This window comes from Ciconia boyciana, chromosome 21 (genome assembly GCF_034638445.1).
Source record: "Ciconia boyciana chromosome 21, ASM3463844v1, whole genome shotgun sequence".
In the NCBI taxonomy this organism is placed as follows: domain Eukaryota; kingdom Metazoa; phylum Chordata; class Aves; order Ciconiiformes; family Ciconiidae; genus Ciconia; species Ciconia boyciana.
In genome coordinates this window covers 7,763,704-7,791,654 of record NC_132954.1, presented here as the reverse complement: position 1 = coordinate 7,791,654, position 27,951 = coordinate 7,763,704, and the positions used below count along the sequence as shown (strand labels likewise).

The 27,951-nt window shown below is 52.1% G+C and overlaps 2 protein-coding genes across 5 annotated transcripts; one reads left to right on the top strand and one right to left on the bottom strand.

Annotated features, from left to right (window-relative positions):
- Positions 1–54: 54 nt before the first annotated feature.
- Positions 55–7,349, top strand: MEAF6 (MYST/Esa1 associated factor 6). Its single transcript, XM_072885017.1, is given in 8 exon segments — positions 55–79; positions 82–149; positions 308–423; positions 569–656; positions 1,123–1,168; positions 1,832–2,024; positions 6,040–6,073; positions 6,552–7,349. Coding segments are annotated over 8 exon segments (579 nt in total). The 3' UTR covers positions 6,561–7,349.
- ZC3H12A (zinc finger CCCH-type containing 12A) lies at positions 5,403–27,054 on the bottom strand. 4 transcript variants are annotated; one of them, XM_072885012.1, is made up of 8 exons: positions 26,901–27,054; positions 26,195–26,731; positions 22,845–22,984; positions 21,821–22,055; positions 21,164–21,270; positions 20,722–21,058; positions 16,572–16,786; positions 5,403–8,477 (listed from the first exon to the last, which is right to left on the bottom strand). In XM_072885012.1, the coding sequence occupies exons 2-8, from the start codon at positions 26,686–26,688 to the stop codon at positions 8,224–8,226; spliced, it is 1,782 nt and encodes a 593-aa protein (XP_072741113.1). In that variant the 5' UTR covers positions 26,689–26,731; positions 26,901–27,054; the 3' UTR covers positions 5,403–8,223. The 4 variants fall into 4 exon arrangements, with proteins under 4 accessions (XP_072741113.1, XP_072741115.1, XP_072741114.1 ...); XM_072885014.1 differs by lacking the exon at positions 5,403–8,477 and adding an exon at positions 16,135–16,264; XM_072885013.1 differs by lacking the exon at positions 5,403–8,477 and having other exon boundaries at positions 16,304–16,786.
- Between the last annotated feature and the right edge of the window lie 897 nt (positions 27,055–27,951).

Sequence of the window (27,951 nt, the reverse complement as noted above, 5' to 3'; positions counted from 1 at the left end):
AGCGCAGCCGCCGCCGCGCCCCGCCCCGCCCGGCCCGCGCAGGCCGCCGCCGCCATGGCCGCGCTGCACGCCAAGGCCGGCGGCCCCCGCAGACCCCCGACACCCGCCGGGAGCTGGCCGAGCTGGTGAAGCGCAAGCAGGAGCGGGCGGTGAGCGGCGGGCGGCGGGGCCGGGGCCGGGGCCGGCGGGCGGCGGGGCCTAGGCCGCGGGCGGCGGCGGCGGGGCCGGGCCGGGCGGGCGGCGGGGCCTGGGCCGCGGGGCGGGCGCGGGGCCGGGCCCGCTCCATGCGCCGCGCTGTGCCCGGCAGGAGACGCTGGCCAACCTGGAGCGGCAGATCTACGCCTTCGAGGGCAGCTACCTGGAGGACACGCAGATGTACGGGAACATCATCCGCGGCTGGGACCGCTACCTCACCAACCAGAAGTGAGTCCCGGCGGCCCGGCCCGCCCTGCCTGCCCCTGCCCCTGCCCCTGCCCCTGCCCCTGCCCCTGCCCGGCCCTGTCTGCCCGCCCTGCCGGCCCCTGCCCGGCCCGCCGGGCCCCCGCGATGTTGTTTCTCTCTGTTTCAGGAACTCCAACAGCAAAAACGACCGGAGGAACCGCAAGTTCAAGGAGGCTGAGCGGCTCTTCAGCAAGTCCTCGGTCACCTCGGCAGCGGTGAGTGCCAGGCCGGGCCCCGGCGGGGCCGAGCGGGTGTCCCCGTCCCTCGGCGCTCCTCGGTGCGGCTGCTCCCGTGGTGGTCGCCCAGGCTGCTGCAGGACCAGTTTTCCATTTAAGCTCCTGTACCTGCTCTGTCGCCCGCAACCCAAGCATCTTCATCCCACCTCGCAGCCTCTTTCAGAAGCCCTTTTCCTAGTGCCCACGTTATCCCGCTTAACACCCAGAGAGCTGAAAGGGAACCGCAGTCGAGAGCCACCCGTGCCACACGCTTGTCACTGCCATCCGTGTCTTTATCTTTCTGCTCCTCACCCCCTTCCGCTGTGTTGTGCTGGTGCTAGGTCGTAAGCTCTTTCAAGCAAAGGCCTGATGTGTCTTCCTCTGTGAGGTGATCTCTGTGGGTTTGAACATTTGAAAAGTGGTAAGTGAATTACTGCTTTCATTAACATCCCTTTCGGTTTTCTAGGCGGTCAGTGCATTAGCTGGAGTTCAGGACCAGCTCATCGAGAAGCGTAAGTCACTTTTTCATTTCTCTCAGAATTTGGAAAGAATTACGCTTCTCCCCACCATTCAGCTCTGTCTCCAGTTGTCTGGATCTGCGCCGAACTCGCTGCTCCCCGGCAGCGCTCCCCGTTCAGGGACCTGCGGCTGCTCCTCTGAGGCCGGCTCCCAGCACAACCTCTAGCTACAACAGTCAGCAAAGCGGCGCTGTGAGAAACAGAAGTAAAGTTGAGCTTCCTTCCTCGAGTAAACTTGTATGCTCAGCAAGGGTTTATTGTGCATAAAACTTATTTAAAAGGATTTGGTGCTCTTTGGAGAAAGAGGTTAGAAGAGCGGAAGCAACGTGTTTCTGTTTGTGTGTCTGTCAGTCGGTTGCAAGTGACGTGGGGAAGAGCCACTTATGGTCAGGATTTTTTAAAATGTTTTTGTAATCAGTACCAAATCGAGTGCAGTTCTGGTGTGCTTCAGTTGCTGAAGAAGTAGCTTGCTGTCCTTCAAAAATGTTTTTCAGGTTCTCTTATTTAGCCCCTGGTGCCGTAAGGCTCAGCGTGTCTCTGCTGCCCGTGTACTGTTGCTGGGGGCTGCTTCTTCCATGCAGGGCTTTGCCAGGGCAGCCTGGGATGTGAGCTGCGGGGAGGTCACCGCTGTGTTCGTCTGTCTTTGTCACGCTCTAGGGGAGCCAGGCAGTGGCACAGAAAGTGACACTTCCCCAGACTTTCACAATCAGGAGAATGAGCCCAACCAGGAGGATGCTGAAGAGCTGGATGGGTCTGTGCAGGGGGTGAAACCCCAGAAAGCTGCTTCCTCTACTTCTTCTGGGAGCCACCACAGCAGCCACAAAAAACGGAAGAACAAAAATCGACACAGGTTAGTGGTACCGGCAGCCTTCTTGTCATGCCTTCTGAATGGTTAGCTGTTGTTGGATTCACTGCATTATGTGAAGGGATCTAGTAACTTGTTAGAATAATGAGCAGCTCAGGTCACTTGTTTTGGTAATTTCTCTGGTTTTTAGTTGTATGCATCCTGTAGCGTTCATCAGGACCCCATTGCCCCTGTGGTATCAAGGAGGGGAAGGCATGCAGAGGAAGTCAAACAAGCAGTCGGGACAGGGTACTGACTCCAGCTCTGGTACCGCTATGCTTTTGACATGGCCCTTTCAACTCTCCTGTCTGTCCAGGAGAATAAAGCTGCCTGCCTTCCAGTAGAGGAAGATTGCAGCCCTGGCCTCCTGTGCTTGCTTCTTGGTTTCTGCAGAACCAAGTAAGATAGGAATGTCAGTACTTTCTTTGGAAAAGAAGGGTGAAAAAGCAAATTGGAATGTTTTGGGGGTTGTGGACACTCTTCCCTGAAATTTCCACTCCAAGCCCTTTCAGTTTTTGGTGTCCCAAACTGAGTCTCTTTTGATTATGGCATGGAAGAGTTGCTTTCTCACGTTAACCTCAACGTGTTTGTTATTAAACTGACCTGAAATTCCTGGGAAACAAAGCTTTCCTGAACTCTTGTATGGTTGAATTTAGATGACCAGGTATGCCCCTAAGGCGTGATGCAGCACGGCGGGCTGACGGCTCAGAAATCTGAAAGAAACTCCCTGCCTTACAGTGCTGCTCTCCATGGGCCAGCATAACCTGCTGCTTAGCCGTGTCTCGGTGCCCCTCGGCAGAGCTAGCCCAAGGATTTCTACAGAGTACGGCAGTGCACTGTGGAGTCACACCCTAAGGGGAAAAAAAATACCTGGAAAGCCATGCTTCTGGAAAGAGGAGGCACTGCAAAACTGCGCCTCTCTGGAAACAATTGCTGGAACTGGTACCTAGAGATTATTAGAAGTAAAGGCACTTTTAAAAATCTACTGTTCTTGCTAACTTTGAGCTTCTTGGCTTCGTGTATGGGTGGGCTTTCCTCTTTAAGAGACCTTCCCATACAATTACAAGAGAGAAATGTTTAAAGAAAAGTAAAAATTTACAAAGATTGCTGGGGGAAGGTTGGTTTGGGAGATGCAGAGGTAGGTATAGCACTTGAAAAATGTTTAACTACTTTTTCTCCTTCATGACATTTTGAGTCATTAGCGTGTCTTTGTTTCTTAGATCAGAATTTTCTTCCTACAGCAGTCTTAATTGGGCCAACATCGTAAAGTACTGGATGTCCCTTTGGTCCCTCATGAGCTGGGAATCCAAAGCAGTTCAAAACTCTTCTTTTGCCTGTAGACAGTTGGAAAGAAGCTCAGGAATAACACAAGAAACTACATCTGTAAACAAGTTCAGAGGAACAATCTGTAGAACTGAAGTACAGCTTAAGAAAATTGCTGTTTCAAATAAATTACAAATTCTTCCACTAAGCGCTTACATGGACAGCAAACCAATGCACTGCAGACGCAGTGGGGTGCAATACGAATGCTGTAAATAATACAAATGCTTTTGCTCCGTTACATAACCCGAACGTTAGCGACAGGAGTTAGGAAGAAACTGCCCCGCTGGCAGGGTGTGTGCTTTGGGGTTGCTTCTGCATTCCTTCCACTGAAGCAGCTGATGCTGGCTACTGTCGGGGACAGGATGCTGGACATGAGGAGCCCTGGTCTGATCTGGTATGGCAATTCTTATCATCCTAAGAGATACGTCAGCCACATCAACGTTACGGAAAGGCTTTTGCCGCTAGTAATTGACTATTTTGTAATGTGTAGCATGGCCAGATAGATCATTAAAAGAAGAGATAATTAAGTTTGTCTGTAACAAAAACACTTTGAAAATTGCAAATGCCGTTACTGACTATTCCCTAAATTTTGGCAGGAAAGACCAAGCAATTTTCAAGTATATCTAGGTTAAAAAAAACCAAACAACAGAACAGTCCCAGTCTACTGAAAGTACAGCTAAGTGCTTTAAAATGCGTTGCAGCCCCGAGTGCTCTTTAGGAAGAGACCTGTGTGTCTGCTTCTTGAGTGTCATGGATTGAAAGAAAAAAAAAGGCAAGAAAAAGAAATACTGGCGTTTCTTTTTGTTTGGAAGCTCTTCCATTTGCCAGCATACGTTTGAGTTCTGCTCGCCTGTTCCTGAAGAACTGGGAGGTGTAGGGAGCAGGCCCCCCGAAGGTGCACTGACTCCACTGGGTTTTCTACTCCATGTGCCACTGCGAGCAGTGTGGAAGGTTGGATTCAGACTGGGCAGAACTGGTGTGAATAGGCAGTTTAACTTCGAACAGTCAAAACCAGGGAATCAGATGGAAGTTACAGTGTCTTTACTGAAGTCATCCTCTGTTCCCTCTGAGACCACAGGAAGGCCAAGGTGATTATATTCTGTGTGCTCAGCAATTTTCATGGCTAAAAAGTATTTCAGGAGAAAACAATACTGTTTCCTCTTAGAAATTCGGTGCTGAAAAGCTACTGAGTTACAGCTGATGTGATGATAAGTCCTTTCCAACAAATACAGTTGTTAGCTTTGGGGCAGAACTGTTTCTAGAGACAGTGCTGGGATACCTGTGCGAATGCTGAGACGGGGTGGGAACGGCACCAGACTGTAATTAGCTTTGGCCAATTGACCGTGTTCTCTTTTTAGCTCACTAAAGGAAGCGAGTGCAAGAGGATGTGTGCATTATGAGAATATTCGAATGCAAAGTTGCCCACTTAGTTCTGTGTCGTCTCCGCCTCTGCCTGAACAAGCTTTGCTTTGCTGTAATAATCTAGACAAAGCCACTGCTTTCCGACCACCCGCTCGTTTGTTTTTGCAAGCAAGTCAGTTTTTCTCTCTGCCTGCGAGCTAGCGTGCACTCTCACATATCTGATAGCTTCCTTTTTTAGCACCTAAAATTCCCTCCATAAAACCACTCTGCCTCTGTTCTAACACCTCTTTTTCCCAGAAATCCACTTGGGGAGGGGGACTCTGGATTGCCAAATCTGGAGTGCTTTTTGTGCCCAATTCTGGTTAAGATATCTTAAGAACTTTATGGCTTTATTATTTTTTAATTTTCTTTTATTTTTTAGTAATCTCGCTAGGGTGGCTAATCAACTAATTTATTTAATTCATTAGTATATTAATTTCTATTGCTTTCTTCCTTTCAAATGCTGCCCCTCAGCCCGTCTGGCATGTTTGATTATGACTTTGAGTAAGTTTGACTTGAATTAGTACTTGTGCTGTGTTGTTAGTGTGTAGACACCAATGTGCCTTTTGAGACCTTTCTAACCCATAGTTTATCTGTTTAATTGTAGGTATGTATATTAGGTTAGGCTGGGAAGTTTTTTTTAAAAACAGAAAAGCGTGATGGAGGTAACATTTTATTTAATAACTTCAGCAAAATTAATTTAACTTCACTCTTCCTTACCTTTCTATTTCATTTTTAAATAGATAAACTTTTTAACTTAAAAACGTAGTGTAAAAACTGATTCTTCTGGCTTTGCTTCTTAAGGAGATTAGTGTAGACTTGGATATTTCCTTCTGGAAAAATGTAATAAACTCAGTACCTTTGACTCATATAATCCCTGTCATCTTAAGTCCTATCTCTGTTCCAAGTAAATAACCATTACCACTATGTCTGAATAATTACCTGTGGCATAGTTACACATCTAACAAATTAACATAGAGCATGCGTATTTAACCTTGTTTCTTTATGCTGCATAACTTCCCTGTGATTTTTATTATGAACCTTTATTAACTCTTTTTCTTGAGTGGACGGAGTATGCATTTTGGCAAATAATAAAGAATCCACTCTCCGTCTCTTTGCTACTCTCTTGTCCAGTAATACTGGGACAGTGATTTGGCTCAGCCGAATTGAGAACGTGGATTGAATTAACCAAATAGTCTTTGTTGTAGCCTGTGCCAAATGCAGTAGCTGGTTCTTTGAGCTCTAGTCTTGGTTTAATGTATTGAAATGGACATTTCTCTTATCTTTCCAACCACAGGATTGATCTCAAGTTAAACAAAAAGCCAAGAGCCGTAAGTATCAGTGCTCTGTCATTGTTTTCATTGCTCATCTGTAGACTTGAGTGGCTGACTGACTCCTAACCTTAAAAAGCCTCCCTCTGCTGTAATTTAAGATCTTATTTTCATGGTTGAGGAATATCATGGTATGAAATAAGCATTGTCTTGTGGAGTTAACAGTAAATAAGCCCAGGTAGGCTTGTCATGAAGCTAGGTCCCAGTTAAGTCCTGTGCACTTTTTATGAAAAATGCTGGTTTTGCGTCCTGTTATCTTGTCATGATCTGGAGCATTAAGAAGCATCTGGTCTGAGTTGATGCATTCTTGAACTAAGGTTTTGAAGGGTCCTTTCTTTTGAATGTTTAGCTACAAGAAAAAAATCTCTCTTCTGTTTTGCCTGTATGTAGAAATGAGAGAAGACTGAGAATCCCAGCTCTGCAAGCGTAATTGAAGGTAGAAAGGTCTTAATGTGCCTGTCCTTTCCTTTCCCTGCAGGACTACTAGACTCATCAGTGCTGATGCTTCTGGGATTTAGGTCTACATGAATCCCCACTGAGAAAAATGCCAGTCGACTGAATGAGCACGATGGCAGCTCTTTGGCCAAGTGTCTGCAGATGGGAGTGGCTCACTCTAAAGAACTTAGATGGGAGAGAAAATCTTGGACCATGTACATTGCATCATTTTTAAATCACCTGAGTTGCAGGAAGACTAAGGTGTAGTAGTAGTAGTAGTAGTCCTGAATTCCTGACTATTCTGTGCTTCCACCTCAGTTGGGAACTTCCTAAAATTGGCTGATCTTGCTGCTGCCACCCCTGTCATCTGCAAACCCACGGAGAGGTATTTCTTTTTCCACTGGAACTGGGGTATGATTCAGTATGTCCCATCCATGTTGTAAGACTTAGATTACTTTTGTTGCTGATACTTAGCTTTGTAGTTTTGGTTTTGTTATGGTTTTTTGTTGGTTTTTTTTTTTTTTTTTAAACCAAAGTGTATAGTTAACAAATTGACTTTTGGTTTCTTTGTTTTAATCCATATAGAGTGGAAGCTTCTTCATTTTGTGGAACAGCTCATTTTGATTCTTACTCAAGCAGAGAAGAAGGTGGTTAACCCTTTTCTCAAACTTTAATTTTAAACACCATGCCCTAAAATTTATGCAGTGCTTTTAGATGCAGGGAAGGCTGGAGCTCAAAGCCATCTTGCTCTTTGCTATCTTTGAGGTTGGGTGGATTCTCTTTTTAATACAAACTTCTGTCATTTGTACATAAACAATAAAAGTTACATGTTTGTCTCTCTTCTCATGTTTTGTTCAGTCCAAAATTTGACTCCTAGTGCTTTTTATTCTCCACCTGCTTCACGAGGACTTTGCTGGAATTCTTCCACTTTCGCATAGTAGCTGTTCCTTGTCTCGTGACCCTTAGGAGTTTTTTTTTGTGCTTTCTTTCCTCTGGTAGACGTAACATTGAGTACTTGAAAGGGTTGCCCGGCACTAATCTCCAGCTGTGTTCAACTAATCCTGCTTCAAGGTAGGACTTGGATGTAAATCAGTTCTTGCTGATACTGGCAGAATGCCCGCAGATAAGGGATGAGCAGTCTGGGTTGCCACTGGAAGAGTACACAGAGGAATGAGTCTTAGCTGCTTTTCACAGTAGCCAGGTCAAGATATCAATGCTGATGTCGAAACAGGCTTTGCTCTTCTCAAGGCGGTAAATTGCCTTTGTTACCGACGCTGTAATGCATTTGCGTCTGCTTAAACATTGCCGATGGAGGGAGTGCCATGGGAAAAGTTGTGTCACTTACAGCCCCTGGTACGTGCATGTGCACTTGGGACAGCTGAGTGTTCATTCCGTTCTGCTGCACCTCTACTTTCGTGGTGTCTTGGGTCTTTTTCAGCTCCCTCCAGGCAACCCAGTCAGTGCAGAGCGGTGCCGAAGAGTGAAGGCAAATGTATAGGAGCGAAGTTCTCCCGTGTTCTGTTGTCTGGTTCAGGGATCAAGGCAGCTCTGTATTTGTTCGTGGTGGGAGCTGGCTTATCCCGCAGGAGAGCGAGCGGCTGGCACTCTGCTGTCAGGGGCTGACGGCTGCTTATCTGCGGGGGGTGTCGGGATGTAACGGCTTAACGGGAGAGCTGCAAAGCTGTCCTACATTTTTGTGTTTTAAGTTACAGAGGTTAAATACAGGGGGGTGGAAGATCTAGGAAACTGCATAAACTCCTAAAAGGCCTTGCTTTTCCATAGTTCTGGAAAGAAGAAGTCTTAGCTGATGGTTTTTGATTACTTGGTACAAAAGCAGCTTTTGTCCCACTACTGCTGCTGTTCCAAAGCAAGGATCGCAAGAGCGCCGGGACTTCAGAGGGTAAAAGTCTTTGCTGCGCCTCTTTGACCTGGAGGAAAGCTGCTGTACCTTGTTGGCCAGGACGTTTACCTGCAGAGAGACAGCAAAGGGCTTGTGTAGCTTGGAGTCCTGTGTGTACAGGCGTTTTTGTGGCAAAGTGTCAGTCAGCTCCAGTTTCCCTGTGATAGGCATTAGGGGTGCTGTGGGGACAAGGGGAAAATGCAACCTTTCTGCCCTCCGGCAGGGTTTGTCGCTAAAGGAAGGGGACAGCCTGTTCTGATGAGGACAGCGTCTGATGGCAGCAGCCCGGGGGAGCCGGCACATTGATCAGGGCAGAAAGCTAAATGGCAAACGCTTGGTTCACAGTTAAAGCAACCCTGTTCTGCTGATGCGCAGCTATTCCCTCCCAGGGCCTGCTGACCAGCAGCAGCCCTTTGGCTGCCATGAGACAGGTGAGATTAAGGGCCGTGGGACCTGGTGTGGTCTGCCCCAGCAGAGGGAACAGTTCCTCGTCCCAGAACGAGAACCGGTAGCCACGGCTCTGCAGCACCAGCTTCCCTGCGGTGTTACCATGAGGAGCAGGGAGGAGAGGGTGCGGGGTCTCCGATCGCTTTGGGAACACAAGCACTATCACCTACCGGAGTGTCGTGAGATGGATGCGGGAGTCTGACAGTTTTGCCTAAAATGTCTATTTTATTTCTGAAGACTTCTATTTTTCTTCCTAAACAGCCTGCGTGACTAAAGTTCGCCAGGCTAGCCAGTGCCCGGCCTTGGACAGGGGAGCCAGAGCGAGCTGCGCAGGCTGTTACCTGAATGGTAACGAAAGCTGAAAGTAGTAGTTAAAAATAAATCACAAGTCCTTTGCTTGCAGAAGATGAATCCTGAGCAGAGCAAATGAGGTGTGGCAGAACTGTCCTTATGGCCACCAAAGGTAGAGCAAGAGAAACGCTAATCCCCTGCACAGCCTCGTCACCAAGAGGATTAGGCAGGAGTTTATCAAGCCCAAGCAAGCGGCTGAGCAGCAGCCGAGCGCTGGCACCAGGCAGGAGGGGCAGGGGTCCGTGCGTGGTGCATCGCCAGGTAAGGGGGCAGAGCCAGGGAGGGGGGGCAGGCGGGCCCGCTGAGCACGTGCCCCACGTGCTGGGATATGGCCCTTTCCCTAGCCTGGCACTCGGCCGGGCTGGACGCCGGCGTGCGGCGGTGCACCACGCATCCCTCCAGTGTGCAGAGCCTGGCAGCTGAGCAAGGCTCCTGAGGGTGCGGGCACATCACCTCTGTCTCCTGCTCTGCAGGGCCTCCATGGGCAGGCAGCACGGCCCGCCGGTGCCGAGGTGGAGGCAGCTCCTGCGCACCGGGTGCTGGTGGCTCGTGTCACTCTCCGGGACGATGCTCCGGGGGCTGCAGTGGCTCTGGAGGCTGGTGTGGGTTGGTACCATGGGGCCCCTTCCTCAAGGACCTTCATGCACTTGTGTCAGCTCCAAACGTGGCGCATGTCCAGAGCCAGGGCTGGAGAATGGGGGGGTGGGGGGGGCACCACCCCATCCGGCAGCATGACTAAGGGGTCGGGACCCTCATCCTCGGGGGATGGCTCGAGGCGCTGTATGGTTCTGCCCACCAAGAGCCCTGGGGATATGGGGACATCGCTCCGGGCTCTGTGCTCCCCGGGGCAGGTTTGAGCCTGCCGCTCTCACGGCACGGCCACCGTCCTCTCCCCCCAGTACCTGCTGATCTGCTACAAGAGCTGCTGGGACGGCGCCTTCCAGGTCACTGAGGAGGTAACTCCCCGACGTGTCCCCACTCCACGGAGGCTGTGGAGAGCTCCGACCCCGCAGGACAGGGCTGAGCCTGGTGACGTGCTCTGTTGGGTGGCCCGGCAGTGCCAGCGGGGCTGTAGGTCCCCAGGGCATGGCGTGGTTCCCTGGTCAGGGTCGGTGCCGGTATGTATGTGTCAGTCCCTGCTGCCTGTGGTGGCTTTCAGCTCAGCATGGCGCTGCAGTTGAGGCTGGGAAGTGGCAGCGAGGGGAGCGAGGAGGAGGAGGACGGGGGCTCCGCTGCGGCGCTGGAGTCAGGGCAGGCAGGTGGGTCCCCAGCACAGCGGCGCGGGCAGGCGGGGGGTGTCCCTGGCACAGCAGCCAGGCAGCGTGGGTGTCGTGGGGCGCTGGTGGGAGCAGAGCTGTGGTGCCAGGGCAGCCGCGAGGCGACACCAGTGAGGCCGTGCTGGGGAGGCTGGAGGCACTGGAGGCCGACGTCCGCTTCCTCTGCACCGAGCTGGGTGCTGAGAAGCTGCTGTGGAGCAGCCGGTTCCTGGAGCTGCTGCAGGAGCAGCAAGGCCTGCGCCAGCGGGTGAGTCCCCCGTGGGGTCCCCAGCCCCCTCGGTCCCCTCTGGTACCCAGGACCCTCACGCCCCTTCCCAGCTGCAGGAATGCTCGCGGCAGTGGGACTGCGGTGACAGCCCCGAGGTGCCGGCGGAAGCAGAGGACCCAAGTGCCAGTGGGAGCGAGGGAGAGAGTCTGGTAGGTAGGAGCTGGGGACCTGGGGGAATGGGGAGCCAGTGGTCAGGGAAGGGGGCACCTGATGCCTGCAGCCAGACCTGGGCTGGGGCAATGTGCCAGTGAGCAGCAGGGGGGACCCACCAGCTCCCACCTGGGCACTGGGCAGCCCTGGGAGGTACTTGGGAGGAGAGGGTGCTGGGGAAGGGCCGGGGTGCTGGCTGCCCGACCCCAGGGGCAGGGGGCCCAGCCCCGGCTGGACCTGGCAGGAGGAAGCGACAGCAGCATGGGGGCTGCATGGGGGCAGCTCCTGGCCCACATGGAGCAGCTGCCCGGGGCCTGCTGCTGCCCCCGAGCCGCCCCAGGACCGGGTCACGGCCCCTGCACAGCTCCCAGGCCTCTGCACCAGTGACCAGTCACTGCTGCACCCAGCAGGGCTCCGGCCATCACTTCGCCTCTCGCCCTTTTGCTCTGTTAAAGGACGCCGGTGGATGGAGCCACCCTGGTAGCCGGCCCCGTGCCCATGCAGCCTTTTGGGGCCAGCGGCTCCATGACAGGCAGAAAATGTAAGTGAAGGTGTAAGCAGGGTGTTGGTGAGACGGGAAGGAGCCACATGTCCCTCCCTGCCCAGGCACCGCAGGACACCGACCAGGACGGCGCAGTCCCAGTTGCGTTCTTGTGTCCCTGTATGTGCCTCCATCCCTGCAGCCATTTCCCCGAAGCAGGAACCAGCCGGGAGGCAGCTCGGAGTGAGCCGCTGCCCCCTGCGCTGCCTGGGGCAGGTCACAGCCGCCCCGTGCCTGGGGCCAGCCCCAGAGCTGACCGTGTCCTGGGCAGGGGAGCCCAGCAAGGAGCATCTTCCTAATCCATTGCAACTTGTTGGGAGCTTCCAGGAGCGACGAGTAAGGTCACTGCCAGCTCCATCACCTTGCACAAGCTGGAGACGCTTGTGGCCCCACACAGATGGATTGCAAAACCCAAAGTGCTGCCCTGTTTACTTCCTTGTTGGCCAGATAAGTCCCCTCCATCAGCTGCTCCACACGCGTGTTGCAACTCTCGGCGGGCTCCTTGCAACAGCACTTGGGGGAAACCGGCTCTCCTGGGGTGGCTGAGGAGCCCTCATCCCTGGAGAATGGCTCAGCCAGGGATGCTGTGCCACCGCAGTGCCAACCACAAGCCGAGCAGGCTCCGAGCTGTACCGACCGCCCAGGGCACACCTGAGGAAACCTGCCTCTGCCCCCTCCAAAGTGCCATGCTGGGTCAGTCAGCCCCCAGCCCAGCAAAGGGAGAGGAAGCAGCCGTGGGGGGCTGGAGGAGGGTGCTGAGCAGGGCAGCTCTGGCCCAGCCCCAGGCCCCACGGGTGCCAGGATCAGCCTCAGGCCCCCGCACGAGGCGCAGGGGAGGACGGCTGCCCTGTGCCCAGCCCTGGTCCTGCCTCAGGGGCTGCGAGCTGCTCCCGCCCTGCCTGCACCGCCCCGGGGCTGCCGGCCGCTGCTCCGCTGCTGTAAAATACAGGCGGCCGCTTTCCACTTGGTTGCGTTTGCTTGGTCTTTCCCCTGCGCAGGCTGGGACAGCCCTGCCACCACCGGCTGCAAAGACCCTGGTCCCACGGCTCTTTAGGGAGGGGGTGCCCAGACAAGCTCTTGCTGAAGCAGAGAGGGGACCGGTCCCCATTGCGGGCAGCCGGGGGCCTGGCCCGGAGCGGTGTGTGCCGCAGCGGTGATTCAGTCAGGGAAGTGTTCGCTGCAAACGTGAACCGTGCTGCTGAGGGGAGCGTGTGGCAGCAGCACCTCCCGCCTGGGAGATAATCCTGCCTTGCGAGAAGACTATGCAAACCAGCCACTCCTTGCCAAGAGATGGGCAAACTCTTTTCATCGCTGTTCCCACTGCTCAAAACATGTCTCGCCAGCCTTGTGTGCGCAGCCCTTCCCTGCAGGCCCTGGCACCGTGCTGTCTGCCACCATCAGCTGCCTACACCCTTGGCAGCGGTGACCCCACAAGTGTTTGGCACTTAATAACTCCCAACAAGTGCCAGGTGAAGGGGGAATGAAGCTACGTGCTGGCAAATGGCCTATTGCAGAAGCTGCAGCTGCCCCTGAGACAAGGCAGCCGCTACTATAGGGGCATCTGCCCTCTGCCACCGGCAGCACAAGGCTCCTGCTGTCACTGCCTGCACGACCTACAGGCGCTGGGAGCCCCCTGATGCCACCGTGCACGTGCACCAAGCCCCCAGCCTGTGCATCAGGCAGGGAACAGACTGCGGAACAAGTTTGTGCCCATAACTGTCTCCCTGCTTCCCAAGCAGGGCAGAGGCCCTTGACCCACCACGCAGGCAGGCGTCTTCTTCTGGGACAGGCCAGAGGAAACTCCAGTTTCTCCTACCTTCTCTCCTGCTGGTGCTCGCTATGGGCTGCGGTTTTCACCTGGGGTGAGCGCAAAGAGCCCCCATGGCACAGGGCTGAGGGTCAGCCCCTGACCCTGCTCCTCGCAGTCCTGCAGCCCTGACAACCGGCCTCCAGCACTAAGGCTTTTATGGGAATACTTTCATTCCGGTTTTATTGCCAGCACCAGGCAGGCTTGTGTGATGCTGCTTGGGAACGCTGCAACACTGTGGACTGGCTGCCATGACCCTGGGCCTGCTGCCGTCCCCATGCCCTGGAGAGCACGTGGTAACCGTCCCCACAGCCCTGCCTGCAGCCCCCGTGCCCGCCCCGGGGAGCCAGCCTGCTGCAGGGACGGGGGACAGGCTCCTACAGCAAGCAGGGATCGTTCCTCTCAACGTGCCCATGCAACACCCCGCACCGTCAGGGAACTGATGCAATGCAAATAACAGCAGCCTGACTCATCCTGCACCGACCTGGCTCCTGCACGGTGTTTGAGGTGGGACAGCCCCACGCTTCTTAGAAATACCAAAATAAATCAGGTCCTGTGAATGAGCCACTCCTGCTGCAGCAATACCCCAGCCCCAAGTTAGCCATCCCCTCTCCCGCAGGAATCACAGCAGCATCCACGCAGAGACACCTCGGGCGCTGACACCAGACAGCAGCTTTACAGCGATGCGACGAGGTCCCAGCCCTGCCGCAGCCACAGCTCGGCTCTCCAGAGGCAATCCACAGGGCTGTGCTGGAAATCCCCTGCCAGCCCCACTCTGCCAGCGGCCCAGCAACTCTGCCACGGACAGGGTTCAGGAGGTGGAGGGTGACATCAAGCAGCATTAGCTACATTCGCCAACGCTGCTTTGCCACTGGAGCAGCCCCCACGGTGCAGCACCCTCACCCACGCCACCTCCGAGTGAGGCAATAGCTGCCTCGCAGACTGCGGAAACCTTTCCCCCAGGCCAACACGCCATGCAAATCCTCCTGACCTATTGCTCAACCAGACGCTGTATTAACTCCAAAACATTTGTGCAATGCGGGCCTTCGGGGGCGCGGGGGAGGCGCGCCGGGCCACTGGGAAGCTCAGGGCTGCTTCTCGCTCATGGCCCGTGGCTTGGCCAGGAGGGCTGAGCTGGCTGCTGCCACCCCAATCGCTGCAGCAAGGGGTTTAGCTTTGCTCGGAGCAGTCTGCCTAAGGAGAAACAGAGATAGCAAGAAAGCACTTCTGCTGCCCTCAGGCAACTCCTTAAGGGAAACCTTTCCACGGGCAAACCCCGGCCTTAGGGAGCACGGGGGTATTCAGGGCCTAAACCCCAAGGCAGCGAGGAAGGCTGGTGACAGGCGAACTGAAAAATGCGTGGCTGGAGGGCGAGCGCTGACAGGTACCTGCAGAGGCAGCACTGCCATCCCCAGTGCACCGCCAGCCTCCCTGCCTCTGCCCGCTTTCCTTCCCTCCGGCAGGACCCAGACCCCTCCAGCAGTTGCACCTTTCTGTTCGCTTTGGTGCAACGTTTACTCTGCGGAGTTACTCGCTTCCTGCATTTCTGTCTTACAGCAAGACTGTACCCCAAACCGCCTCTGAAACACGCAGTGCAGAGCTGCTGCCATGCTCGGGACACCTCTTCCTCTTCCTATCTGCAGGGAGAGAAACAGCTCTGCAGCCTCAGAGTTGGGTGAAAACAGCGGTTTGATGCTGAACCTGCTTCCTTGTAAGGTGGCCTGCCCCGGACGGGTGCCATCACGGCAGCTCCCATGTGACACCACACACACATGTGCTTCCATTAAATAGCAGCCCCTTTCCCACGGCCTGTACAGGAGCCTTGGGTCAGATTCCTGCCTCTGGAAACGCCTTAAAAAGTTAGAGTTGAGCTAGCCACATCCTGGAAATCCCCCGGTGGGAGGAAACCAGATGGGTTCAAACGAAAGTTCAGCAAGCAAGAAGGGCACGAGGCAGCTGGCGCAGGGGAGAGGCAAGCAAACCCTGGAGAGCAGGCTGCGCCCCGCAGACACCGGGTGCCTGATCCCCTCTGGGCTGGGAGCAGGGGGCTGCGCAACCCCTTCGTGCGTCACCGCCCAGCACAGGGCAGGGGGAGACGAGAATCCTGTAGCCTCTACCCTGACCTCTGCCACAGCACCGCTTCCCATTTCTTCCTTCCCTTTTTTGAGTATTGATTTAAAAAAAACCAAAGTCAAGATATCCTGCAGCACTGACTTCTGAAGGAGGGCTCTTCCCCTGCCTGTTCATCCTTTTGTTGTGCAGTGGATGATATTTACCCCCTTTTCCATCTATTTCTAGCACAACTGGGAAGGCAAAGAGGACACTGTTCTCCTCTACCCCCAAAACACACTGGTGGACCCCTCATTTCTCTTTGCAGGCACCCCCACTCAGCCTCCTCACCTTCACGTCAAGAGAGTTTTTCCTACCCCAACCCACTCTCCTCGGTTCCCTTTACACTGCCTTGTGCTTTTGAGCAGGACACAGCCACAGCGATCCCCTCCTGCTGAGAGCAGGCACCTGGCTTGAGCAGGAAACACCACCGATGACAAGTGAGAATGACTTGGCCACTGCTGGAGGGTGAAGGACAGCACGCTTGATTTAGGAGGAAAGAGCTAGCGATGGATGGGCTCACCAGGCTTGTTTTGCAGAGCTCACAGCCGTTCAGCCAGCTCCCCTTGGCCCCGCTGTCCAACAGAAACAGTATTGGGTCATCTCAGCAATTCTCCTCTTTCCCATGGTTGTGCCCTGACACTTTTCAGGAGCCTTCTGCACCCCATTCTCCAGCTCAGCCTGGGAGCTCCCTCTTTCAAGGTGAAGAGCAGCGATTCCTCACCCTGTCGGGGTAGGAAAAGCTGCTTGGAGAGGAGCCGGCCTCTCACGGGGCTCAGCACGAGGCTTTACCAACTGCAGAAGGCCGACAGGATGAAGGCAGGGTAACCCCGCTGCAGTACAGGAAACTTTCAACAGGGTGCCTGTGTGTGACCTCCTTAACTCAGTAAGCTGACGAGATCTAACCTATTTTAGAAGGATAAGAAACACAATGTAAACGCACAGTAATCATGACAGGTCCTCCCCACCGACGCACCCCAAGGAAGCGTCTATGAAAATTCCACAGTAACAGCACAGCGAGAGCCTGCCCGAGCGCAGCAGCCTGCGGTGTGCGGATAGGCAGCTCCTCTGACTCAGTGCAGACGATTGTGTGGGGAGAAAAAATATGCAGCAGTGACAGTTCCAATCAGCATTCCTCATGTTTCCCAAGCTCCTGAGCAGCACAGTGAATGGGCCCACCGGGATGTGGGGCACACGAGAAAGCAGTACTTACACTCGAACACAGGGGATGCTCCAGGGGCAGGAGGTGCAGGTTCACTCACGCAAAAGCCTTGTGTGAGAGAATTCAGAGAAACAGTGGCTGGATTTCCGCTGGTTTTCTGGGTGGCATGGCAGCATACACAGCAGCAGTTTGCGGGAATAATTCTGACCAGATTTGTGTTAGGGACTGACCCTCCCAAATTGCTCAGTGTGCCATCGGGACTGTCACTGCAATAGAAAAGTTAACATCATAACCAAACTAAGTCACCACCAGCTCTTCCCTTCCTCGTTATGGTAACGAACCTCTGTGCTTCTGCACAGATTTCTTCAGCTGGATCCGTCCAGCTTTGATAGAAATAAAAATAAACATTCCCCCCTACATCTACACATCCTGCAAAACTAAAATTACCTATTAGGGTATTTTACTGGAAGATCAGCCTTAAAATCCTGCAGCATTTTTCAGCTACGGACCCCACTACAAACAGCAGAAAAGTCTTCACCTGGTTAAAAGGTCTGATCAAACCTATGACACATCACTTAATCCCCCCCAGACCCTAGCCATCATACATGTACAGAGCCACACGAGCTCACTGTCAGTTCAGATGACATCCTCAGGAGCGTTCCTCTCCCACAGCCCATAAATGACCTTTCAGACTGTGAGGTTCAAATTTCAGATTTGTGTTTTGAAACAAAAGCACTGTCTCCAGGAGCACCTCCTTTCCTTGTTTTTGATTAACTAGAAATAGCCATTGCTCTGTATTAAATTAAGAGCACAAATTTGAATACAGACCATAAAGTTATTTAACCAGCCAGATAAGAACATGCTGTACTGCAGTATAGCAGGTGGGAGGGGAAGATTCCTATACAGAAATGTGAGCATTGATATTCCTACTGCATTTCCTTTCCAGTTCATAATAAAGCTTTAGAGCAAAAGTCTTGACATGTTACAGTTAGCATATTATCATACTCAACATCTGGCACAGATGTGCTACATAACTGGATAAAATATGCATTTCTTTCCAGACTGTACTGTGGAACTGGCTGTTAAAACTGAAGCACAGCCTGCGCTATTTATTCCAAAATAATTTGGAGTGTACTATTCCTTAGCACCCGAGACATCCAACACCACAGCGGTTCGCATACCGCAGTCAGAGCCACATGCCAGCACACTGCTGCCTCACTGCACCTCGACTGCCAGTGCATCCCCTGTGCAGTGAGCTAACTTCAGTGATGCCAAACCGTAAACACTGGACATGCTATTATCTGCTACAGCAATTTGGAGCTATTTGATTTTTTTGACCCATCACACCACATCCATTAACAAGCCTGTCAATATCCAGCCACCAGACTGCGTATGGAGAGCTAACATTGGCAGAGGAACCCCAGGGAAGAAGGATAATTTCTCTGGCTTTCCTGGAAAGCCAGCCAAAATGTTGAATGGTCTTCCAAAAAGTCACCAGAGACCAAATAATTCAACTCAGCAGTTTTTATTTGTATAACACAAGTTCTTACTTTGCCATGGCTTTCACACGGCTGCCTCCATTCAGTACATAAACTATATACTGCATAATGATACAGAAAGTTCATTAAAATGTCAGCTTGTGAGTATAAAATGTTAATCTTCTGATTGCAGAGAAGCAGCATATATCAGCATTCCACTAGAAAAACAAAAACACCACGCCAAGTAACACAATGGCTGAGTCGAGAATAGTACTAATTAAAAACAGCATCAAGCAGCAAGTTGCTGGACAATAACATTAAAAACCATTTTTCCTGTAATTTACAAATATGCAAAGTATCAGGTTACTTAAAATTAAGAAGCATTTTGCTTACTAACATGAAACATTACTAATTTGTAATGTATCATAATTAACCAGGTATACAGGTTTCTGTGTCCCTGTGGTTTTTGCGGCACATGGTGCCAGTCTGGGTAGGTCACGCCTTGGACAGTCAGAGGGAAGAGCAGCAACAGACAAAGCCATTCCTGAAGAGGCTTCTCAGAAACAAGCTGTCTTCCACTCTCCCCTTCGTAATTTGCCACTCAACAACCTTGGTTTAACCACAAGATGGACATATTTAAAAAACATAACAAAACACACAGATACAATGTGTATCAACAAATCAACTGCTTCTGGCCTGCAAGTGCAAGAAACATCTTTGCATTCTAAGCACAATGAAATTCCAGGACCAGAACCAATTACTACAGCAATTGGTTTTGCATATTTAAAATCTGCTACAGTATCTACAGTAAAAAACATCTCACAGAGTAAGAGGGAATGAAAGGGGAACAGTCTTACCAAATAAGTCTTATTCTATACTTTTGGATGCTGCTATAGTCTGACAAAGCTGAAGGGGACAGGAGAACATTAGTAAGAAGGAAGATGAAGCAACAGCTTTACAGAGAAAAATATTAGGGAATCCTCAGGAACAGTACTGGCAGCAGTCCAGACATGACTACAGCTGTTTTACTGAATGCTCAAAACTATTGCTGTTTGAAGACAAAAGGCACAAGATCATAAATCCTCCTTGTCAGTGTTGTACAGAGATAGCCTAAGACAGGTTACCAGCCAAGGTCAATGTTTTAGAGCAGCATCAACAGCGTGGTCATCCACATTTTCTGACAACTGCATTCTTCAGCAAATGCCAAACATGCAACTCGCATGTAGCTTCGGAGCAGTGTCAGGCCCCTGCTCCTGAGAAAGGATTGCACTCCTAGCTCCTCTCATTTCTGGGAGCTGAGCAGCTTGCTAAGCACTTGTGGTACGTACTGGAGAATTACCTCGTCTCAGGAAGGTAAGCGTAAGTGGGAGGGGTATGGAAAGCATCATTAAAGAACTGCACCAATAAAACCAAACTAAAGTCAGCTAAACCTAGCTTCATACTAGATTTATAATCCAACATTTTCCACAGATCTGCATGGTAGGATTTAGTAAAGAGGCTTAGTTAAGGGCTAAGAACAGCCTTGACAATGCATTTGAGTCTTTACAAATAAGCCTCACACCACTGCAAAGGCAGTACCCCCTTATCTTTCACAAGCCGCCCCCCCCCCCGGAGTCCTTCCTCCCTCCCTATGCCTGATAACACACTAAGCCATCTCAAAAGGGAAGCTAATGGGAGCACAGTAAGGTCACATTCAGTTCTGAACAACTGCAGGAATTTAGGGTATGCCTGACTCGCCACACAACCCCAAGGGAAAAATCCTGCTCTGAAGCTGCAGGCTCTTCTGTTCAGCACCCAGAGCCTCTTCAACATCCTCTGGGGCAGATGGGACCCTAGGCTGCCTCTAAGAGCAGCACACTGTCATGGCTAGACTAGGATTTGCTGTGAGCATACCCCATCTGGTATCCAGCCTCCAGCTGGAGCCTGGTACTTCCAAGGAATAAGGAGGAGGCCTCAGAAGGCATCTATGGCAGCTACAGAGTGCTAACACTGCTCCTCAAGCTCTTCACATGCCTGGCTGCCCTCGGCATCTGCCTCATATACCTGGGTTCTGAGACTTGTATGTTAGTATCTCTGCAGCTAGCCTTTGGGGATCCAGAAGCCGAGGGAAACGGCTCATCACAGCATCAACTAAATGGGGATGGAATATGCCACACAGCTTGACATGCACATTGGCCCGCTCCTCTGCAAACTGGTCAGAGACAGCCCACTGGCAGGAGTCCCCATATGTTGGCCCTGGGGCTCTCTGTACTGAACGAGGATCTCGCACACTGGTAGATCTCACTTGAGGAGGTGGCATCTGGTACGGTTCAGACCAGTACTCGCGAGAATGGGGTGGAGGGACACTATACTCATTGGGCAGACTGTATTGCCCAGCATTCGCTGGGTGTACAGGTACTCCATAGCCTGAGAAAGAGTGAGGTGGTCCTGAGTGAGAGATGTCAGGGCTATACTGCAAGAAGCTAGCACCAGAGGAAGAAGATTTATGGGAACCATGCTTGTAAGAGACCAGACCATTTTGCTCTAAGCTGGGAGAATGTGGGTAGACAGGTCTCTGCCTACCGCAGGTGCAGACTGCCACCTGATCAGCATGGGAATGATCACAGTGACTGGTAGATCTGTAAGGCCACATGTCAGACAGTTGGTTCTCCAAAGACCCAATGCCCGAGTCAAGATGCTCCTGAGAGATATAAGATAGAGAGTCCATATGAGGCTGCTGGTACCTGTCAGAGGACCTGTGACTCCCACTGTTAGGAGGGACGCTGCCTGACACACAGCCTTTGACCTGAAGCGGAACATCGCTGGGCTTTGCTTTGTGGGTCAAGCTTTTCCTCTCTGCAGAGACCTTCTGCAAAGAGCTTTTATCACTCTCTGTGGGCACAGAGCACAAGAGCTCTGCCTGGGAACCTCTTTTGCCCTTTTTCTCCTCCTTGGCACTGGTACTTCTGGTAGGAGACAGCCTTGCATTGGCTCGGAGTTCATCAGCTAATGAGCGCTGGGGCTGATTGATCCTTTCAGGGTGGTAGAATTTACACTTAATTCCGTAAGTGCACTTCTTCCCTGCAAGGAAAGGCAGAGCATGGAATGAGCAGCTAAATTTTACTGAATGCATGAATTACACTTGCACAGACACCTCAGTCTTCAGGTTTAGAAGGCAGGTCTTACCATAAGGGCACTGCTGTTTCTTGTGTTCTGGCACCACAGGTTTCTTTCTGAGAAAGTTATCCAGGCTGGGGCCATGTCGCCCTAAGGGATCATCTGGAGGCATAAACCTAAAGAAAAATAAATCTCAATCAGCAGTAGCTCACTTCCTTGGGTCAGGGTTTCACTTCCTCTAGAAGTCTCCCATTTCACTGAAGGTTAAAAGCTATCTGAGCCCTAAAATGCTTTCCCATTTCACTGCAGTGACAACTCTTGTCACCTAGTAAAGACTGGCATGAAGTGCTTCACTTCAGGCACAGAAGAGGTTTGGTGCTCTGCTGCTGACCAGAATTAGTACTTGCTGCTGGGCCTGCTAATGATTGTCCTGTGAGGAAATCAAGTCCTGGAGCTCTCCTAGGAACTCCACAACAGCAGAACTCCTAGCTGCAAACCACGAACAGCTATTAAGATGGCTCCAATTCCTTATGTCTTTGTACCTCACCACAGTCGGGCAGTTCTTCCCCCCATGCTTCCTTCTACCAAAAAATATCTCTACAGGATTTTTCCCACTCTGTACCAGCATTTTGCTCTTTTCATGCATCACTTGCCATTGCTTCATTAAAACAAGATGGCATGCTCATGCAGATCTTTTTTAAAAGCAAAGGAAGAATGGGAACATACTTGTCATTAACAAAGGAATACATCAGCAGACGCTCCTCAATGAATTTCTTCCACTCAGGACGCTCGTTCTGCAGGTCTCGATAAGTATCATTAGAAACCACAATGCCATCAGACTCATGTGCCAGTTTCACAATGAATCGATCATCATAACAGACAACACGCTTGCCTCCAACCCGCCTGGAAGGAGTGAAGACCAGAATTTTCTTCTTTTCAAGGTCACGGAGAATGTACTGGTCTAGAACAAACACAACTGTGAACACACACAGCCCAAAGGCCTTCGCACAGATAAAGTAACATTATAAATAAATTACAAGATTCACGTAAAGCCATTTCATCTCTCCACAACCCAGCCTGTATTCTCATCTCTTCTTATACCATCCATCAGGCTGTCAGAGGTGGATTCCTAGCCACGGCACCTGCATGGCACTCGAGAACACTCGGCACACACCACGGAGGCTGCTGTAATACAGCAAGTCCCATCCACATAATCCTTTGCATGCACCAAAGTGCAATTTGCATTTAAGACTGGCAGGCTAGTATCTTTTGTAGTGCCATACTACACGCACAGATTTCTGAGTAGAGTTACTTCAAAATCTCAGCTGTTTGCAAGTTCAGAGAAAACTCCCCTCAATTTGAATGATTCTGACTCAACTCCCATCAAGCTTTAACTTTTAGCATGTAGAAATTCTGTACAGTCTACAGTGTCAAATACGTTATAGTCAAATACATAGCATGAAGATGTGTCCCTGAAAGAGGAAAAAAATGCAAGTAATGAAGATAAGAAGTTAGGAAGTAGAGTAGTATTACATTTTGTTCTCTGAATTATTCCAGCTGATCCAGGCAAGAACTTGCTCAGGGGAGAAGTTAATGACTAATTCTCACTGGTCAGCTCAGCTTACTGGATCTCCTACTATTTAGAGCTTCCATTCATAAGTTAATTACTAACTAGCCAGAACTTTGCAAGCTCATTAAGTGACAAAGCAGTAAGCCTGAAAAGCTACTTTTGGTTTTCATATTTCCACACCTGTTATAAGTACATCTGGTCGTGGCTGCTCCTTCCTCCAAGATGGCACAAAGACTGTAATATCCTTGTGTCCCCTGTCCCAAAACCACTGGACAGCCAGCAGGATACCTCGGCAGGAGAACACTTCTTTATTTCCATGGCTGCACCAAAGAAGAAAATTGAGAATTTCAACATTCAGGCAATACACTAAGCAAATGGATCCAGCAATTCAGACAACCTTTAGTGAAGAAGTGTTAGAGTAGCACAATCAGTATTCGTTGCTCATCTCGTGTAAATAGCAGAACTAAGGTCTTCACAGAATTACTGTTGCTTTTAGCACCTCAGTATACCAATAAATACCCAAATCCTCAGTGGGAGGGAGAAAGCAGCCGTAACTGTGGCAGCTGCTCTGAAACAGCCTTTGCTTCAACTCTGGACTCTAGATCTTTATTTTTAGCCCTGAGTACAATGTGATCTTGAACACCCTTTGTCCTAGTCTGCCAGCTAGCACCAGTGGCTAACCTCTGCCAGTGTAAAGTGCACCCTCACTAGGTGTTTTCCTTGTAAAGGTAAGGAAAACAAGACATTTTATGCACTCAAGGACATCAGGACTGAGGAAAGACACTTCTCATTATATTATGGCCCAAAAAGTCAGTTATGAATGCACTATTGGCATGAAACAGCAACGTCTCCTGTTAACAGGATCAGTGCTGAATGTCTTAACAGCACTTGGCAGTTTGAGAACAAAATTTGACAACAGAATCAGAAGCTACACACCAATGCAAAAAGCTGCTTCTTAATTATTCATTAGGTCCTATCAATGAGGTCATATCAATAAGTTTCAAGAACTTCTAAGAGGAAACTACCACTCCTGTTTTACAAGTGCCAGTATTTACAGTGTCATCAGCTCTTCTGTTGATAACGGTTCTGGCAAACTTTCAACATTTCTGTATTACAGCCCAATTTGTCATTCTGGGGATCTAGCAGCCTGCGCTTCAGGATGACACTCTGGCAAGATGTACTATACCAAAGATAACTGGTGTCATAATTCAGTAAGATTTTCCCCACCTGGGCACTACCCCACCCCAAGTCTTACTCTTCCCATCTGCACTTGAATGACATTTCAACTCCCACCACCCACCCCTTAGCATGCTGGTGAACTCCTCCATAAAGTAACTACTGAAGAGCTTACATCCCCGCAGAGGCTTTGCTAAGAAGCGCTGTTACTATAGTACAACTGTACCACTAGAAAGAAACTTTATTTCTCCTCCTGTCCTCACCCTTCTCTGAAGCTATTAAGAAAACCAAAGAGTTGGACCAAAATAATTATTCTATAAGAACTATGCATTTAACACCAAAACTAACACCTAAAGAGACACCTAACACATCTTCATTAAGAATCCCAAATCACAGAAAAGTTGACATTAACAATCAGAAGAAAGATGCTCTAAAAATTTTCTCCAGTGTCAGATTGGTGCTGCTATAGATAGCCAGACACAGGTTACTATAGTCTGTTAGAGATAAATGAGAAAAGCAGAGATTTTTGAGTCCCTGCTACCAATCTCAAATCTACAGAAAGGAGCTAACTGAGCTGATCTGATTTGGCAGTAGCCAAGGAAAAATTCCCTTAGAAGGAAGTAAAAGCTAATTTCCACTATGATTTGCATATGTTTGTCAAGAGCTGTTCAGGGAGGCCGCTGTACACACTGCAAATGAATCAGCAGGGAACATCACACCATCAATACAGGAAGTTTCAGAATGGAATTCCCCTTCTAGCAAATTGCTTAAAAAAAGCCAGACTGCTCTTCTCATGTCAAACTCTGTCCTATCGGCAGCGTTATTACCAGCTGGCCTGCCCCGAGTCACATTTCCTGCAATCTCTCCTGCACTTTTTGGGATAACTTCCATGGGTAAGAGGCTCCTCATTCAAAAAACACAACCAATTCTGTTGTTTAAGCCTGAGTACTTATCTAAGGCAAACTTCACTGCAAGAGTCACACTTATCAGCCCAGGTCTCACAATGGGCCATTTTCCTCAAGTGACTGCACAGCTGCTGGAGAGCCACAGCAACAGGACTGTGCTCTCCTGCAGACGCCCAGCTCACACCTTTTACTCTCCGGCCCTGCTCGATTGCCATCAGAATTCCTCATTTGCCCTGGGACTCGCAGGCTCTGTTTGTCAGTCACACAGCAGACGGTACCCCATCTTTCCTCAGTCCTGTCCTCAGACCTGTCAACCACAGCTTAAAGAAAACCACACCTGCAAGCATAGCTCTGCTCAGCACTTTCACCTTCGACAAAGTCTGCAGTAATGCATGCAGCAGCACCGCATGCACCCTGTTGGTTGTTGGGCTTTTTTATAAAAAGGTCTGTGTACACAAACACACATTACAAGATCTATTAAGCTAAAACACAGCGAAGGAGGCTTGCTTCTGAGCTGCAACGACAAAGCCCAATTCAGAAACCTGGTGCATTAAATTAATGGAGCCCAGACCCCCCTGTGCAGAAGGGGGGGGAGTGCAGCACCAGGGGCTGAGGTGGGGGCAGGCAACAAAAGCCAAGTAGGGACATCAGGCCAACAAATATCCAGCCCAGAGCTTCTGGGTGCTCCATGGATATTAGGGCTCCCACAGTACCAAGTTACTGTTCCAACCCAAGCGGCTTTGCAGGCTGCCTCTGGCTGCGGTACCTGCCAGGACCTGCGCCATCAGCACCAGAACACCTGAGATGCTGAGGGTGAGTCGCAGCCCTGCCTTGGTGACACCATATACTAGGGTGCCCCTCTGGCATCCCAAAGGATGTTCTCCACACTGTATGGAAACATAACCAAAATATGAGTCACAATTTGGAGACTGATGTCCAATGCAGGAGACAGCTCCATATTACACAGCCTTCTCTAATTAAACCTGTAATCATTTATTAAGCAACTTCCTGCTACAGAAAGTTACATAAAGCCATTAGGTAAGAGGACAACATATCTTCAGTTATCCTCCTCATAAGCTAGAAAATAGAACGAAATGTCTTTATTTCCCAGCAAGCACACCTGCCCTTGTCAGAACGCTGTGACTGCTGGTTATGGAGTGGCAGAGACCATGGGTAGCAGAGGCCATCAAGGCAGACTGCATCTGCAAATGGGATGCTCGTCCTCACGAGAGCTATGCATACTGGTGAGGTGCCTTGGAAAATATTACCCGCCACTACCAGGGCATCCAGCGGTAGCTGTTTGCAGTGAGAAACCCCCAGAGTTTTTCAGACTTCAAGCTCTTAGCGCTCAGCACACCTCATGGCTAGAGGTCGGGCAAAGCCACCACCACAGCGGGCCACGGCGGCGAGCGCTGCCAGCCCGGAGAGACCCAGCAACCCCAAACGCACCTCATGGCCACGTTGCTGCCATCGATAACAATGGGCTTCAGGTTCTCGCTCTCCATCTCCTCCGGGGCCGGCACGGGCCCGGGGGTCTTGTTGGCGGCCCCCCCCCGCGGGACCAGCGGGGCCTCCTTGGCCTCCGGCGGGGCCTCGGTGCTCTCCCGCTCGGCCGGGCCGTGCTTCACCAGCTCCCCCAGCACGGTGTTGGTGTCGGCGTTCAGGCCGAGCTTCTGCAGCACGACGTGGATCTCCTCCGAGGAGTAGCCCAGCTTGCGGAAGAAGTCCACCTTCAGCTGCATCTCGGCGCTGTCGCAGGGCTCCCGCCCGGGGCTCGCTGCCTCCTCGGGCAGCTCCGCGCCGGGCAGGCCGCCGGGGCCGAGGCAGCGGCTCTCGCACGGGTCTCTGGCGCTCATCCTCTCTCCGAGCCGGGACGCCGGCGGCCTGGCGGCCGGCAGCGCCTCAGGCCAGGCCGGGACGGAGGAGACGCTGCCCGCGCTCATGGCTCCCCGCGGGGGACTCCCGGCCTCCGCTCACGCCCCGGACCTGCGGGCCAAGACGGGCGTTAGCAGCGGGCTGCGGCACGCCTCCGCGCGGCCCCCGGCCCCCGCGGGGCCCCGCCAGGGCCGGGCCGGGCCAGGCCAGGCCGCGGCCGCGTGTCGGGCCGGGCCCCGGGCCCCCCGCCCCGAAGCCGCCGCCCGCCTCCCTCTCTTACCGGCCTGCCGCCGACGGGCCGCCGCTGCGCCTCCATGGGGCCGGAGCGGGCTGGGCGGCGGCCGCCGCTTTATACCGGGGCCCGGGCAGCGTCAACGCGGAAGGGCAGAGCAGGCGCTTCCCGGTCCGCCCCGCGCCCCGCCCGGCCGCGGCCCCGGGGCGGGGAGGCGGCGCGGCCCGGCCCGGCCCGGCCCCGGCATGCGGCCTCGCCTCGGGCCCTGCCGCCGGGCCTGCCGCTCCCCGGGCCGCGGCCGGGCCTGCGCCGCCGGGCGAGCGGAGCGGAGCGGGGCCGGAGCTTGGCCGCCCCCCGCCGCGTCCCGGCCCCTGCGGTTGCCGCTGGTCCCCTTCCAGCCCCGGCGGTGCCTCCTTGCGGAATAACCCCGGCAGATGTAGAGGCAGGCCCCTGCTGCAAACACCTGGTTTTTATGCAAATCGTGTTGCAATGCGGGCAGATTTGCCCCGACAAGCGTGCTCGTTAGGTAAATGCTGCCTTCTGCTTCCTGCTCTCCTCCGGGGACAGCCCGTGCTCCCCGCTGTGGGATCTGCGGCCCTTCGGCCTGGGCGACCGGGCTGCGAGCCGAGCAGGAGACGCCGCAAAACCCTGAGTTAGCCAAGGCAGGCGAATCCTGGATCAAAGAGGTCGATGCGGCAGAGAAGCTGTTTCCTCAGAGGGTTTTCCAGCTTGTCCTTGGCTGCTGTTGCTCTGAGGCTAAAAACATCATTAAAACTCCAGTCCTGGCCCTTTTTTATTTCCCCCCACCATCAGAGGTGGATGTCAAATGGTAACTGAGTCCCAGAGCTCCGAAACGCATGCTCGGTGCTTCCCGAGAGAGCGTGCATCTCCTGACCTGTACGGGGCTGAGGCGGTACCAACCTGCTGCCCCTCACCATGTTAAAGACCAGGCTTTGGCCTCAGAGCTGTCAGGAAAACATCGCTCCAGCCCCAGCACACTCAGCGCCCAGTTGGGAAGCAGAGGAGACCCGCGAGCTGAAACTGGAAAGGGAGGGAAACGGGACAGCAGGCAGGGGACGGTGGGTTCTGTCAGGTGCAA

What these genes read in the sequence shown, in the direction of transcription:
- ZC3H12A (XM_072885011.1), bottom strand. Translation starts at nt 26,688, where the DNA reads ATGAGCGCGGGCAGCGTCTCCTCCGTCCCGGCCTGGCCTGAGGCGCTG. An exon ending in GGCAGCAACGTGGCCATGAG is followed by an intron (nt 22,985 to 26,194) that starts GTGCGTTTGGGG and finishes TCTTTGGTGCAG; the next exon opens with CCATGGAAATAAAGAAGTGT. An exon ending in ACCAGATGTACTTATAACAG is followed by an intron (nt 22,056 to 22,844) that starts GTGTGGAAATAT and finishes TGTTTGTTCTAG; the next exon opens with ACCAGTACATTCTCCGTGAC.